This window comes from Canis aureus, chromosome 13, assembly GCF_053574225.1.
Source record: "Canis aureus isolate CA01 chromosome 13, VMU_Caureus_v.1.0, whole genome shotgun sequence".
Taxonomy (NCBI): Eukaryota; Metazoa; Chordata; class Mammalia; order Carnivora; family Canidae; genus Canis; species Canis aureus.
This window is the reverse complement of record NC_135623.1, coordinates 47,245,797-47,261,111: the sequence shown is the minus strand read 5'-3', so window position 1 is coordinate 47,261,111 and position 15,315 is coordinate 47,245,797. Positions and strand designations below refer to the sequence as shown.

Genomic DNA, 15,315 nt, shown 5'->3' with positions numbered 1-15,315 from the left:
GACCAGAGAAAATGCATTTGATTTATCAACATGGAGGTCACTGGTCACTGTAGAGTCAGCATCATTTCAAAGTACAAAGGACCAAAGGTGGTTTATGGTGGTTCAAAGGGTCTACCGAAGCAAAGGAATTTGAGGCACCAAGCTTAGATGATTCTAGAATTCTGACTGCTAAGAGGAAGACACAGGGGAACAATAGTCTGTTTGGAAATAAGGCCCAGGAAGTTTTTAAGTTGTAAGATATTATTTATAAACGTTAATGGGAGGGATAAAACAGAAAGGGAAAGCATGGAAAAATGCAAGATTCTTAGAGGACAAGAGGCCGTGAACGCAGAACACAGGAAGAGGGAAGAATGGACTCAGGTGCAGGTAGGTTGTAGCTTTGATGGGAGAAGTTTCAGGGGTTTCAGAGTGAACTACTCCCTCAGGAAAACAGAGGAGGAATGTTAAATGTGAAGGGGAAGTGTTAGTGTGGAAGGTTGAGTAGAGTAGAAAAGGCTGGGCACAGTTGAGTTGTCACAGGGAAATGGGAAAATTTGGGGCAATGTTGAGGGTCCAAATGAGGCTGAAACTCAGAAATAAAAGGTTGACAAATTTGTTCCTTTGGGTAATTTTCTCCAGGGGCATCGGAGCAAGGGTAGGCAGCCCTCAGAGGAGGACAGCTGAGTGTCTGCAGAAATAACATTTTACCAGATATATGCAGTCAAACTACAGGTTCTTATTTGCACAAGATTGGCTGAAATGATGGAAACTGAATCAAAGGCAAGAGGGGGGCTCATTGAGAAAGGAAAAGTAAAATGGTAATGGGTTGAAAGTCTGCATGAGACTGGCATGTGGTTATAGGGTGAACAGATGAGACTGAGCTGGAAAGGTAGGAGGTACTGGTTTGAAAGTAGGATCCCTAACAGGAATTGTCAGGCTGGAGCAGCGTCAGGTGTGGTCATAAGAGTTGGGGGACTGTAGGGGCAGGCCATTTTAGATAAAGACCTTGAACTGAGAGGCCAAAGGATGAGGGCAAGAATTGGGGTGAGAAGACTGTGCCAAATACCATGCGCTCAGTAGAGAATGGGAGACCGAGGAGATGTTAAGGATGCTTAGGACATCTGCCTAGAAGATTAACTTTCTAAATTATGTTTTTCTAACTGACTGCAAAAATACCAACTAGTTATATATAATCTTGTCCCCTTCAAACCTTCTAAGGAGGCTCCTTTGTCTTGGTGAATGGAATTACAGGGTGGATACAACAGAAACATGAGTAAGTTGTGTTGTTTACAGAAGAAAAGTAATGGAGTGATCCAAAAGGGAAGATCCAGGGCAACAGGAAGAAGGAAAAACAGGGGAGAGCTGTATGGGAGAAGTGAGAGAGAGAGAGAGAGAGAGAAAACTAACTGTGAGCAGCCATGAGGCTCTCTTATGGAGACTTGGAAGGAAAAAGCTAGACAGTCCTATTATACAACCGTCTAGGAAGTCATTCAGTTTGATGTGCAACGTGTCACCTCCCTAAAGTTAATGGAATCATATCACTTGCCTGTTACAGGCAGAATTGGATGGGACAATGTGAGAAACTGGTCTCGACTGTGAGGGCACTACCCCAGGGCCCTTCTTAAACCAGTCTATGCAAGCAGTCTTCCTCATTAAGTAACTGTGGACTTCTTAGAACTTTTTGGAGAAATACTTAAAGAATCAGAAATGCCTTGTGACATTTTATATCTTCTAACTATTTTATTTGAGAGAAAGAGGGAGAGGGAGAAGTGGGGAGCAGGGACCCTGACTCAGGGCTTGATCCCAGGGCCCAGAATCATGACCTGAGCTGAAGGCAGACGCTTAACCAACTGAGCCACCCAAGTGCCCCTAATTATTTTTTGAAAAAAACCTATTTTCTATCCCTAAGTCCCTAGTAAAATATTCCAACTCTAATTTTTGTGATTAAAACTTAAATTTTCTATGTTAATTAATTAATTAATATGTCTGGCACTGGTAGTATTCATATACTCAGGAAATGGTATACCAGTGACAACACACACCTCTTATAATATTAGTAACGGTGGTAACTTATGTTTACTAAGTACTTGCTATTTGCTATTGAGTGCCTACTAAGTTTTTATGCCTTATTTCACTTTTTAAAATCCAAATTTCTAGGGTCCCTGGGTGGCTCAGCTAGATAAGCATCTGCCTTGGGCTCAGGTCATGATCCCCGGATCCTGGGATCAAGCCCTGTGTGGGGCTCCGTGCTCAGTGGGGTGTCTGCTGTTCCCTTGCCCTCTACCCCTCCCCCTGCTCACTCTCTCCATCTCTTAGATAAATAAAATCTTAAAAAAAAAAAAAACCTCTAAATTTATATGAGATAAATACTTTTATGCCCCCTACATTAGTGAAGAAGGAAACAGGAGAACAGGCTTAGACAGGTCAAGTAATTTGCTGTAGGTCTTACGGTAAATGGCAGAGCCTAATTTAATTTTGTTCTGCATTTTCATGTCATGTTTTAAGCCATTTTTATGAGTTTCTCTTTGATTAACATCATGCTTGCTGTTAGGTGTCAACCTGTGAGTTTCTAGGTGATAAACTGTGAGCAGAAATACCGTGTGCCCCCTCAGGGTTAGCCCATCAAGCCTCCTGCCCGCCGCTCCCCCGTAGTGGTTTCCCGTGCAGCTGGCTGGTATAGAGACGGCCGCTCTGATGGCTGTGGAGCCCGTAGGCTGAAGATGGAAGCATTTCCATCAGCCCGAGTCCCTAAATGACTGCACACACCTATTTATTCTCCCAGTACTGTTAGAGGAGAAATAAACTTTTTTGAGTCATGAGACATGCTTGGTTTTATCTGTTACAGTAACAGTCTACCCTAGCTAATGTACACTTGGTTAGACAAATTTCAGTTATGTGCTTCCAAGTCATCCAGCATTGTATTTGGTTGCATTCCACAGTCACTTAACCAAATACATTTGCCCACACTGCAGCAGAGATACAGAGAGGTGCAAAATATAAAGGAGAGGCTTGTGAGAGCTTATTTGCAGAGATGGCTACAATAATGCTGTTTCTGTCTGCACAGATTTATGCTGCTCCACCCATCAAGAGGCTGAATTTATTTATCCACTCTGTGAAGTGGGGTTTGGCCATTTGAATAACTTTGGCACATGGGACAAACGCAGAGGTTTGAAAATGATCGTGCTTTGGGGCTTGCTCGCTTTTGGCTTCACCTGGAACCCAGATACCATGATGCGAATGGGCTTGAACTAGCTTCTTGGAGGACCCACTCTGAGGAAAACTGAAACACCCCAGCCAACAGCCTGCATGCCCCCAAATACTATAGCATAAACCCAAACTGGATATGCACCACGGGATATATACATGGAATATAAAAGGATGTAGAAAAAAGCATTATTAAGGTCACTACATAAAGATTAAAGTTTCAACTGACAGAAAGATGAATAAATTCTAAATTTGTATGCACCTAATTAATTTCAAAATATAAAAGTCAAAAATTGATAGCACCATAAGGGAACACTTAACAAATCCACTATCAGACTGGAAGATTTTAACACATGACCAATAACTCCTCAGTTATTCCTAGGCCACAGAGACAAAGATATCACCAAAGTCATAAAAGATTTGAATGACACAATTAGTAAACTTGATTAGATGGACAAACCTAGAACTGAGCACCTCCAAATTAGAGCTTACCCATTCTTATCAAGCACACACAGAATAATTTTTTAAATGGCCCTTGTACTAAATCATAAAGCAAGTGGTAACACATTTAATATCATAGGTATGATCCAGATTACAGGGTATCAAGTTAGAATATTTTAATTAAAAAGATAAAATTGAAGAACTACATTTGTCTAAAAGTCTAAAAACACATTAACTCAGGAGTCAAAGAAGAACTCATTTAATAAGGCTGGCTAATGGTTTGTTTATCTTATTAATTCTTTCAAAGAACCAACTCCTATTTTTGTTAATCTGTTCCACAGTTCTTCTGGTCTCTATTTCATTGAGTTCTGCTCGAATCTTTATTCTGCTCTTCTTCTACTGGGTGTAGGATCTATTTGCTGTTTTTATTCCAGCTCCTTTAGGTGCAAGGTTAGCTTTCATATGTGAGTTCTTTCCAGTTTTTGGATGGAAGCTTGTATTGCGATGTATTTCCCCCTCAGGACTGCTTTTGCTGTATCCCAAAGATTTTGAATGGTTGTATCTTCATTCTCATTAATTTCCATGAATCTTTTTAATTCTTCTCTAATTTCCTGGCTGACCCTTTTAGCAAGATGACATCTTTTAGCAGGATGGTCCTTAACCTCCACGTGTTTGAAATCCTTCCAAACTTCTTGCTGTGATTTAGTTCTAACTTCAAAGCATTATGGTCTGAAAATATGCAGGGGATGATCCCAATCTTTTGGTATCAGTTAAGACCTGATTTGTTACCCAGTATGTGGTCTATTCTGGAGAAAGTTCCATGTGCACTTGAGAAGAATGTGTATTCAGTTGCCTTTGGATGTAAAGTTCTGTAAATATCTGTGAAATCCATCTGGTTCAGTGTATCATTTAAAGCTCTTGTTTCTTTGGAGATGTTGTGCTTAGAAGATCTGTCGATTGTAGAAAGTGCTACATTGGAGTCACCAAGTATAAGTGTATTATTATCTAAGTATGTCTTAACTTTGGTTATTAATTGATTGATATACTTGGCAGCTCCCACATTCGGGGCATAAATATTCATGATTGTTAGGTCCTCTTGTTGGATAGACCCTTTAAGTATGATATAGTGTTCCTCTTCATCTCTCACTACAGTCTTCGGGATAAACTTTAGTTTGTCTGATATAAGGATGGCTACCCCTGCTTTCTTTTGAGGACCATTTGAATGGTACATGGTTCTCCAACGTTTTATTTTCAGGTTGTAGGTGTCCTTCTGTCTAAAATGAGTCTCTTGTAGACAGCAAATAGATGGGTCTTGCTTTTTTATCCAGTCTGACATCCTGTGCCTTTTGATGGGGTCATTAAGCCCATTCACATTCAGAGTTACTATTGAAAGATATGAATTTAGTGTCATCATGATACCTGTTCAGTCCCTGTTTTTGTGGATGGTTCCCTTGGACTTCCTCTTTCTTTTACAGAGTCCCCATTAGTATTTCTTGCAGAGCTGGTTTGGAGGTCACATATTCTTTCAGTTTCCACCTATCTTGGAAGCTCTTTATCTCTCCTATTCTGAATGAGATCCTTGCTGGATAAAGCATTCTTGGCTGCATGTTCTTCTCATTTAGGACCCTGAACGTATCCTGCCAGCCCTTTCTGGCCTGCCAGGTCTCTGTGGAGAGGTCTGCTGTTAATCTAATATTTCTCCCCATAAAAGTTAGAGATTTCTTGTCTCTTGCTGCTTTAAGGATCTTCTCTTTATCTTTGGAATTTGCAAGTTTCACTATTAAATGTCAAGGTGTTGAGCGGTTTTTATTGATTTTAGGGGGGGATCTCTCTATGTCCTTGATCTGAATGACTGTTTCCCTCCCCAAATTAGGGAAGTTCTCAGCTATGATTTGTTCAAATACATATTCTGGCCCTCTGGCCCTTTCGGCACCCTCGGGAACCCCAATTAAGCATAGATTTTTCCTTCTGAGGCTGTCATTTATTTCCCTTAACCTATCCTCATGATCTTTTAATTGTTTTTCTCTTTTTTCCTCAGTTTCCCTCCTTGCCATCAACTTGTCTTCTATGTCACTCACTCGTTCTTCCCAGGGGCACTGGGAAGTTCACCTGAGAGTTCACTTGTCTCTTGAATCCTTTATACTTTTTTCTAGAGCCACCAGTAGCTTTATAATAGTGCTTCTGAATTGGCTTTCTGACATTGAATTGTAATCCAAATTTTGTAACTGTGTGGGAGAGAGGACTGTTCTGATTCTTTCTTTTGAGGTGAGGTTTTCCTTCTAGTCATTTTGCTCAGTGCAGAGTTGCCAAAAACAAGTGGTACTTGGATAAAGGAGAAAAATAGAGAAGAGAAAAAAGAAAAGAAAAAAAAAGAGAAAAGAAAAAAAGGGGGGAGAAGTAAACAGAAAACAAAAAACAAGGAGGAGTATCCTCTGATGATTCTATATACTGTAAATCCCGCTTCCTACCTTGACTAACTAACTAACTAACTCTTCTCACTGTAGCATTCCCTTCCCACTGTAGACTTCCCCTGGAACTTTCCAGTGCTGCTTGGTCAATAACTTGCTTTTCCCCTGTCCCTCTAGCTGGTCTTCTGGGGGAGGGGCCCGCTGTGCTGATTCTCAGCTGTCAGCACTTGGGGGAGCTGCTCAGCCCCCTGCTTGCAGGCTCAGTGAAAGTTGTTTAACCTGTTTATCCTGTGAGTCCACTGTGAAGCTCAGTGGGGGGTTGTTTATCCTGTGAGGCCCCAGGAGGAGCAACAACAGCAGCGGCCAGCTCTCCAGCCCTGGAGTTAGCTCTGCAGGAACTACCGCAGCTCCTAGTCCGCAGGGGCCTGGATGCTCGGGGCGGGGGCGGGGGGGAGCGCAGGTGGCGTGGATCTGCACAGCTCAGGGCTGCCCCGACAGGAGCGTCCTTGCTGTCCTGGGCCCTCCCCTCCTCCGCCTGTGGGGGGGGGGGGGCGGGATCCTGGGCTGTGTGCCCCCGCGCCCTGGGCTCCCGGGCCTGCACCTCTGGAATCGCGCTCCCGGGGCTGTGCAGCCCTCTCTGCGCGGAGCCGCCGCCTGAGCCGCCGCCAGGTGCACTCCAGGCCTCTAGGGAGCTCGGTGGCGGGGTGTGGCACGCTTTTCCCGGGGCACAGGTGTCTGTTAGTGCCCCTGGGAGCCTGAGGGCATCCCCGCCCTCCTGGGGTCCTGCTCTAACTCCCTGCGAGGCCTTTCCGCCCGGGAAGATTGGTGCAGCTCCTGCTTCTCCAGGACGGTGCTCTCCTGTCCTGGGGACACTACCCCCAGCCTCAGCCCGGCTCTTCGCAGGGCCCCTCCCCCTTGGATGCTTTTTATTTATTTATTTCCATCTTCTCACTGTAGCATTCCAGCTGTTCTCTCTTTAAATCTCAGGTTTTCACGATGATTTAAAAGTTACCTAGGTAATTTGGTGGGGACAGGTGACTTGGGGACCCTAGTCTTCCACCATCTTGCCCCCTCCTCAAAGAAGAACTCATAATGGAAATTTAAAAATATTTAGAATGTGATGGTAATGAAAATACTGCACATTACAACTTGTGGGATTCAGTTAAAGGGTACAAAGAAATTTATCATCTCGAATGAGTATCTTGGTAAAGGTAAAGAAAAAAGACTGAAAATAAACAAGGTAATGACCCAACATAAAAAAAACTACAAAAGAACAACTGAAGTAAGGAAATAATAGTAAAAATTAATCAAAGAGAAAAGTAAGATTTAATAGAAAATATCAGTAAAGTATAAAAGTTGTTTTTTAAAAGCCTAATAGCAAAGATACATCTCTGGTGATGTTTCTAAAACAAGGAAATACTTGGGGAGAATATGATAACCTCCCTGAATTTGAATCTCTCCACACATCCTGAGAACCATAAAACAACAAAAGTGAAAATAAAATCATACATAAAAACCTATGCCTTCAACATTACTAGGAGACAGAGAATACAATGAACTTGTCTAAGAGAAACAACAAATTCCAACAGAGCTTGTGCCATTGCTGCAAGCCTGTGGGCACAGGCCTGAGCCTGTGGGAGGGGAGCCTTAAAAGACTCTATGCAAGAGAAGGCCGGGGAGCAGAACCTCTAGATGAAGCACAGATAAGATACCTCCTAGAAGACAAAGTCTACACTAAGAGCCCAGACACAGAACACAGGCCTAGGATGCGGTACTCATGGTACCAGCTAGGTTTTGAAAGCAAGCAGGACCAGCAGTGGCACAGCCTCCAGAAAACACGGCTTCCAGAGGAGAATCAGATAGTAAGAAGGGGTGGTACCCTCAGAGATAACAGGAAGAGAGAGGGAAAATTAAAGATCAATCCTCACTCCCACCTACTGTCCCTTAGCGAAACTGCAGTTCATTACACAGACAGAAGGAGGCGCCCTTGAGCTACAAACGCCATCCACAACATGTACAGGACTGGGGGAAAACAAAAACAATCCAACTCCAAACAAAAACGGAACCAAAACCAAAACGAGACCATAACCAAAACAGGCACAGGGAGGAAAGAACTATTAATACTACAGAATTTTAAAAATCTAAGTAGACCATACATCTCGATGCATGTAAGTTTACAAAACTAAATGAAATCAAGAATTCCTTAGAAAACCATAGTTTACTATAATTGGCCCCAATAGAGACAAATCATTAAAAAGACCAATTTCTATAGGAGAAATCAAGAAAACTATCAAGGAACTACCTCACAAGAAACTATCACTAGGCTCAGAACCATTTTACAAAGAAATTCCACAAACATTTAGGACCAAAGACTCCCAATATTAGTTGTTTCAGAGCACAAAAAATGAAGGAAAACTTGAAAATTCTTATTTTTTAAGAGTTTTTATTTGAGAGAGAGAGAGAGAGACCATGAGCAGGAGGGTGGGCAGGCAGAAGGAGAGGGAGAGCAGACTCCTTGCTGAGCAGGGAGCCTGATACAGGGGCTCAATCTCAGGACTCCAGGACCAGAACCTGAGCCAAAGGCAGATGCTTCACCAACTGAGCCACCCAAGTGCCCCAAATCCTTTTTATGAAGTAAATATGACATTATTATTTAAATCTGATAATTGCAGCAACATAAAGGTAATTACAGACCAATATTCCTTATGAATATCATTGCAGAAATCCTGAACAGACTTCAATATTACAATAAGAAAATAATATACCATGGCCAAGTAAGATTTATTCTAATACAGAGATTGATCAATAATCATTTTAATATAATGTATTGTATTAATAGGTGTAAGGAAAAATTGTATAATTATCTCAACAGGTGCTGACAGAGCCTTTAACAAAACCTAACACTCATTTAAAATAAAAATTCAGTTGTAAAGTCATCTTAAAATGGGGAAATACCTGAGGCATTCTTACTAAGGTAAAGAAGCAAAAATGCCCACCACTTCTGCTACTGTTTAACTATTTGACACTGAGGTTTTAGCCAATGAGTGTCAAGAGAAAATAAAGACCCAGGAATTGGAACTAAAATAATCACTGTTTACAGATGCTATGAAAACATACCTGCAGAACTCTACAGGCTCAGTAAGTAAATTAATACAAACATGAAAATAATTTTGCAATGTGGCAGGATATACAAGTAACATGCAAAACCCAAAAGCCTTCATTAACACAAAAGATAATCAGGTATATAATGGAAGAGGAAAAAGTTTGATTTATTCTTGCAATAAAGACAATAAAATATTTAGGAACAAACTTAATGAAAAACATTCAAAACCTGTAGTAAAATATTTTTAAATGCTTCTTTAAGATTTTATTTGAGAGAGAGAGAGCTTGCACACATGAATGGGGGAGAGGCAGAGAGAGGGAGGGAGAAGCAGGCTCCCCGCTGAGCAGGAAGCCCAACACAGGGCTCCATCCCAGGACCCCAAGATCATGACCTGAGCCAAAGGCAGACACTTATCTAGCTGAGCTACCCAAGGGCCTCGTATGGTTTTAAATGTACATATAAACAAGAATAAAGTGCCACCCTGAAATTCATAGCTTTCGGATCACAGATCTGATGTCATGGGGACTGTACATGTGGGCCCTTGACATGTGTCTTGGTTTGCTATCCATGGGCAGATAGTTCCAGGGTCTGTTCGACTGATCTCCGGCCCGGCACCTTCTTCCCTCCAACTACTTACCTATCCCCATAAATATTGGGAAGGGAAGAAAGGGAAGGAAGGGAAGGAAGGGAAGGAAAAGGAAGGGAAGGGAAGGGAAGGGAAGGGAAGGGAAGGGGAAGGGGAAGGGAAGATATTAAAAATAGAAAGTATACTACAATGGTGGAAAGATATCTTGCTCTTTGTTGGAACATTTCACCATCATTAAGATGACATTTTTTCCTAAGCAAATTAAAAAATATAATGAGATCCCAATAAAAAGTCAAGGTTTTTCTGAAATGAGAAAACTTGAGCAAACTAATAAGCAAAGAAACTGAATCAGTAATCAAAAAATTCCCAACAAAAGTCCAGAGTCAAACAGCTGGACAGGTGAAGTCTACCAAATATTTAAAGAGGTCATATCAATTGTTCTCAAACTATTTTGAAAAAATAGAAAAGGGAGGAAAACTTCCAGATTCATTCTATGAGGCATTACCCTATACCCAAACTACATAAAGACTCCACTAAAAAAGACAACCGGCTAAATCCCTGGTGAGCATGGATGTAAAAATTATTAATAAAATACTAGCAAACTGAATCCAACAACACATTTAAAAATAATCATTCACCATTGATTAAGTGGGATTTATTCCTGGGTTGCAAGGGTGGTTCAATATTCACAAATCAATGTGATACACCACATTAATAAAAGAAAAGAACCATGTGATCATTTAAATAGATGTAAAAAAAAGCATCTGACAAAGTAAAATATACATTCATGATAAAAACCCTCAACAAAGTAAGCTTAGAGGGAACATACCTCAATGTAATAAAGGCCATATATAAAAAACCCACAGCTAACATCACCCTCATTGGGGAACAACTGAGAGCTTTTCTTCTATGGTCAGGAACAACACAGGATGTCCACTCTGACCATTGTTAATGAAAACAATCCTGGAGGTCCTAGTCACAGCAACCAGAGAGCAAAAATAAACAAAAAGCCTCCAAATCAGCAAGGAAGAAGTAAGACACTTACTATCTGTTGGCATGATACTCTATAGAAAACTTGAAAAGACTCCAACAACAACAACAACAACAAAAATGGCTAGAACTGACACATGAATTCAGTAAAGTTGTAGCATACAAAACCAACATACAGCATTGTGCTGCATTTCTATATACTAATAAGGAAGCAGCAGAAAGAGAAATTAAGCAATCAATCCCATCTACAATTGCATCAAAAATAGTAAGATATCTAGGAATAAACCTAATCAAAGAGGTGAAAGACCTGTACACTCTGGAAACTACAAAACACTAATGAAAGAAATGGAAGACAACACAAAGAACTAGAAGAACATTCCGTGCTCATGGGTTGGAAGAACAAATATTATTAAAATGTCTATACTACCTAAAGCAATCTACACATTTAATGCAATCCCTATAAAAATAACATCAGCATTTTTCACAGACCTAGAACAAACAATCCTAAAACCACAAAAGACCCAGAATAACCAAAGCAACCTTGAAAAAGAAAAGCAAGGCACCTGAGAGTAGCTCAGTCGGGTGGTTAAGCAACTGCCTTCAGCTCGGGTCACGATCCCAGGATCCCAGGATCAAGCCCTGAGTTGGGCTCCCTGCTCAGTGGGGAGTGGGCTTCTCCCTCTGCTCCCCCCACCTCATGTTCTTTCTCTCTAAAATAAATAAAATCTTAAAGAGAAAACAACTATAATGAGATACCATCTCACACCTGTGAGAATGGCCAAACTCACCAAAACAAGAAACAGCTGGTGTTGGTGAGGATGTGGAGAAAGGGGAACCTCTTGCATAGCTGGTGGGAATGCAGACTTGCACAGCCACCCTGCAACACAGTGTGGAGGTTCCTTGAAAAGTTAAAACAGAATTACCTATGATCCAGCAATTGCACTACTAGGTATATACCTAAAGAATACAAAAATACTCATTCAAAAGGTTGCATGCATCTTAATGTTTACAGCAGCATCATCCACAGTAGCTAAAGTATGGAAACAGCCCATCCATCAACCGATGAATGGATAAAGAAAATGTGATATAGATATAGAATGGAATATTACTCAGCCATCAAAAGAATGAAATCCTGCCATTTGCAGCGACATGGATGGAGCTAAAGGGTATTATGCTGAGCAAAATAAGTCAGTCAGAGAAAGACAAATACTGTATGGCTTCACTCGTGTGTGGTACTTAAGAAACAAAACAAAGAAGCAAAGGGGGTGGGGAAGAGAGGGAGCAAACCAAGAAATAGACTCTTACCGATAGAGAACAAACTGCCGGTGACCAGAGGGAAGGTGGGCGATGGGTAAAACAGGTGATGGGGACTGAGGAGGACACGCACTGTGATGAACACCTAAAGTTGTACGGAAGTGCTCAATCACTACCATACGGTATGCCTGAAACAAATATTACACTGTGTTAATGGGGGTTTAAATAAAAACTTTTAAAAGTCAAGGTTTTTCTTCTTAGAGAGACGTAAGATGGTGCTAAAAGCTGTATTTTAAAAAATGCAAGAATAGCTAGGAAAACCATGGAAAATATGGCGATGAGGGGAACCAGCCTATCCAATATTAAAATATACTCATGGGGTGCCTGGGTTGCGTGGTTGGTTAAGCTTCTGACTCCTGGTTTTGGCTCAGGCTGTGATCTCACCATGGTGAGACTGAGCCCCTGCGAAGTATGGAGTTTGCTTGAGATTCTCTCCCTCTCTCTGTGCCCCTCCTGCTCTTGTGTGCACTCTCTCTCTAGAATAAATAAATCTTTAGAAAATACATATGCTCATAAGTGTCTATGATTCAGTGTGGTACTGGTACATGAATGATATGTCAGTGAGATGTAACAAAATCCAGATATTGACCCAACTCCTTATGGAAATCTAGTGTCAACTAAAGGTGGTATTTCAATTCAGTGGAGGCAAAGATTGACGTTTTAGTAAATGATGTTGGGATAACTGGATAGACATTTGGAAAAAGGTGAAATTAGCTTTGTTCCTCACACTATATACTACACAGAGTTTACATTCTAAAGGGGTTGGGGGAGACAATACGGTAAATAAATTACACTTATAATAAGAAATTGTAAGTGCTAGGAGAAAGGTAAATGGGGAAGGGGAATAGGGAAAGAGAAGAAACAAGGTGCAGAGTTTGCATTTACAGTACCTAAAAGTAGTGGCAGAAGAGGCCTCACTGATATGAATAGTAGTGTTTGAACAAAGACCTGACAACATGGAGCAAGCCATGTACATAGACTTCATTCCCAACTAGGTAAGAGCAGAAAATTACAAGCCAACCTCAATCATGAAAATGTACACAACACACTGTTGAAATCCAACAAAGCAATGTGCTTAAAAAGTGAATATTATCAGGATCCACTTGGGTTTATCACAGGAATGTAAGTTTGGTTTTACATTAGAAACACATATAAATCTTTCTCACCATATTAACAAGCGATTATTTCAATAGATATAAAAATAAAATGCAGCAGTCATTTGTGATTTAAAACAGAATGACAAAACAAAACAAATAAGCACACAAAAAACAGCGTACTACAAATAGAAGCTACATTTTCAAAAAAAGCAAACACCTAAATCCTTCATTTAGCATCATTGTTAGTAGAAGTCTTAGAAACGTGACCTTTAAGATAAGGAAGAATGTTCAATATTGATGCTTCTATTCATCTTTATACGAAACATTCTAGTGAGTACGGTCAGAAAAGAAAGCCAAAGAATTAAGAGACAAAAATGTCGTTATTTGCAGATGATATGATTATACAGCCCCAGCCTCTACAAACTATTAGAAGTAGTGTATTCTTATATCAGATTAATATCAGAAATCAATTGGATTTTTATATACCAGCAATTAGAACAAGATAACAACATGACTTATAATCTAATAACAGTGCAGACCTTGTGCAGAGAAAAAAAAAGGACTAACTTTATTGATTGATATTAACAGTTCTAAATAAATGAAGAATATGCTATATTCAAGAATAGGAAGACTGAAAAAAATTTTTTAAAAGATTAAAAAAAAAGAATAGGAAGACTCAATTTCCTCAAACTGAGCTACAGATTCAATGCAACGCCTATCAAAATCCAAGTTTTTTTTTTTTCCATGGGACTTGGAAAATGGATTCTAAAATTTACACGAGAAACAAAAGTTCAAGAATACACAGAATATTCCTGAAGAAAATAGATAAGGTATGAGACCTGCCCTATCAGATACCAAAGAGATAAGGCTGGAGTGATGAAAACTACAGTTTTGGCCAAGGAATAGCAGACTGGCCAGTGGAATAGGTTAAAGAAGCAAACTCAAAAACATGTAAAAAATGTTATATTATACAAACAGATACAGCTGTTGAAAGTTTGCACTATTCAATGAATTGGATTTCTCATGGGGCAAAAAAAGTAATTGGATCCGACCTTGACACCAGGCACAAAAAAAATTGCCTCTAGATGACAAAGGCTTAAAAAATAAAACCTTAAACCCTCTATATTTTTATGACTTCAGGATTAGGATATGTTTCTTTGAAAAGCTAAAGAAAGAGTCATAAAGATTAACATCCAGTATATATAAAGCCTCAAATACATCAACAAGAAACCTCCAATAGAAATCTTGAGAAAAAGAACATGCAGACGGCCAATAAGCCTAACAGGAGCATAATCTCATGAGTAACTGGAGTAAAATAAAGGCGGCCCGGAAGTCGTACCATCCTCTACCTGCTAGAATGGCAAAATGAAGAAACCTGCCCACACCACGTGGTGAGTCCACCCAACGGCAGCCGCTCGCTCTGTCGGTGGGAGCGCACCTCGGAAGCCAGGGCTGCGTTACATGTGGTCCAGTTTGCGACCTGGTGACGTCATACCTCGGGTCTCTGCAGACTTGGTCGTATATACCTGAGCTCCGAATTTCATAGGGCCGACGTTCAGACAGGCTGTGCTCCGACGCAGCCCACATGTGCCGGGCAAGAAAACCGATGAAGAAGGTGCGGGAGTCACAACAAAATCTGTGCAGTGAAGATGAAAGAGCTACGGATGCACTTAATGATGTAGATTCTCTGAGTGACATAATGTGAAGTAAAACGTGAGTGGCCGAGCATTACAAGGGATATGGTATCATATATGTATGCTAATATGACGTATATATTTTTACTATCACCCAAACACAAAACCAAGCGAGGTGAAGGACACATATATGTAGTAATAAAACTTAGAAAATAGGAGGGACGACGATTTACACAGAATTCCGGATAATTAAAAAAAACAAAACAAAACAAAACCCACACATCTGAAAGGGGAATTCGGGGCGAGGATGGAATGGAAAGGCCTTCCTAAGGAAATTCCAAGGCTTCCAGTAAATTCTACTTCGCGAATTAGGTCGTGTGTTCATCATGTTTCGTGACTTACATATTCTGCAATTTTCGAATTAAATTTTAAGAATTAAAACTTAATCTAGAAAACCACACACGAACAGGCCTCCAGGACACCAAGCCTCCACAGGCCGCGGCCCGCAAGGCACTCTGGGGCAGCCGTCTCTTGGTCGGTTGCCCGCAGGGGCGGAGCC

The 15,315-nt window shown here is 40.7% G+C and overlaps 2 protein-coding genes across 20 annotated transcripts in view; one reads left to right on the top strand and one right to left on the bottom strand.

Annotated features, from left to right (window-relative positions):
* Positions 1-3,417, top strand: part of GNPTAB (N-acetylglucosamine-1-phosphate transferase subunits alpha and beta) — a 70,944-nt gene extending 67,527 nt beyond the window's left edge. The window contains exon 21 of the mRNA XM_077846053.1: positions 3,044-3,417. Coding sequence (XP_077702179.1) covers positions 3,044-3,115 — 72 coding nt within the window. The 3' untranslated portion in view covers positions 3,116-3,417. The remainder of the gene's footprint in view (positions 1-3,043) is intronic.
* The window catches only part of LOC144282434 (uncharacterized), a 32,899-nt gene extending 17,600 nt beyond the window's left edge, over positions 1-15,299 (bottom strand). For 2 of the 19 annotated variants that reach the window (XR_013350866.1, XM_077846085.1), the window contains exons 1-4: positions 15,159-15,294; positions 14,649-14,809; positions 12,017-12,153; positions 11,500-11,588 (exon numbers count right to left, since the gene is read on the bottom strand). Coding sequence is in view for 11 of the 19 variants with exons in the window: in XM_077846085.1 (XP_077702211.1) it covers positions 11,500-11,588; positions 12,017-12,153; positions 14,649-14,666 (244 nt within the window). In the remaining 8 variants the exon portion in view is untranslated. The other 17 variants (XR_013350865.1, XM_077846076.1, XR_013350867.1 and 14 more) reach the window with 14 other exon arrangements.
* Positions 15,300-15,315: the final 16 nt, after the last annotated feature.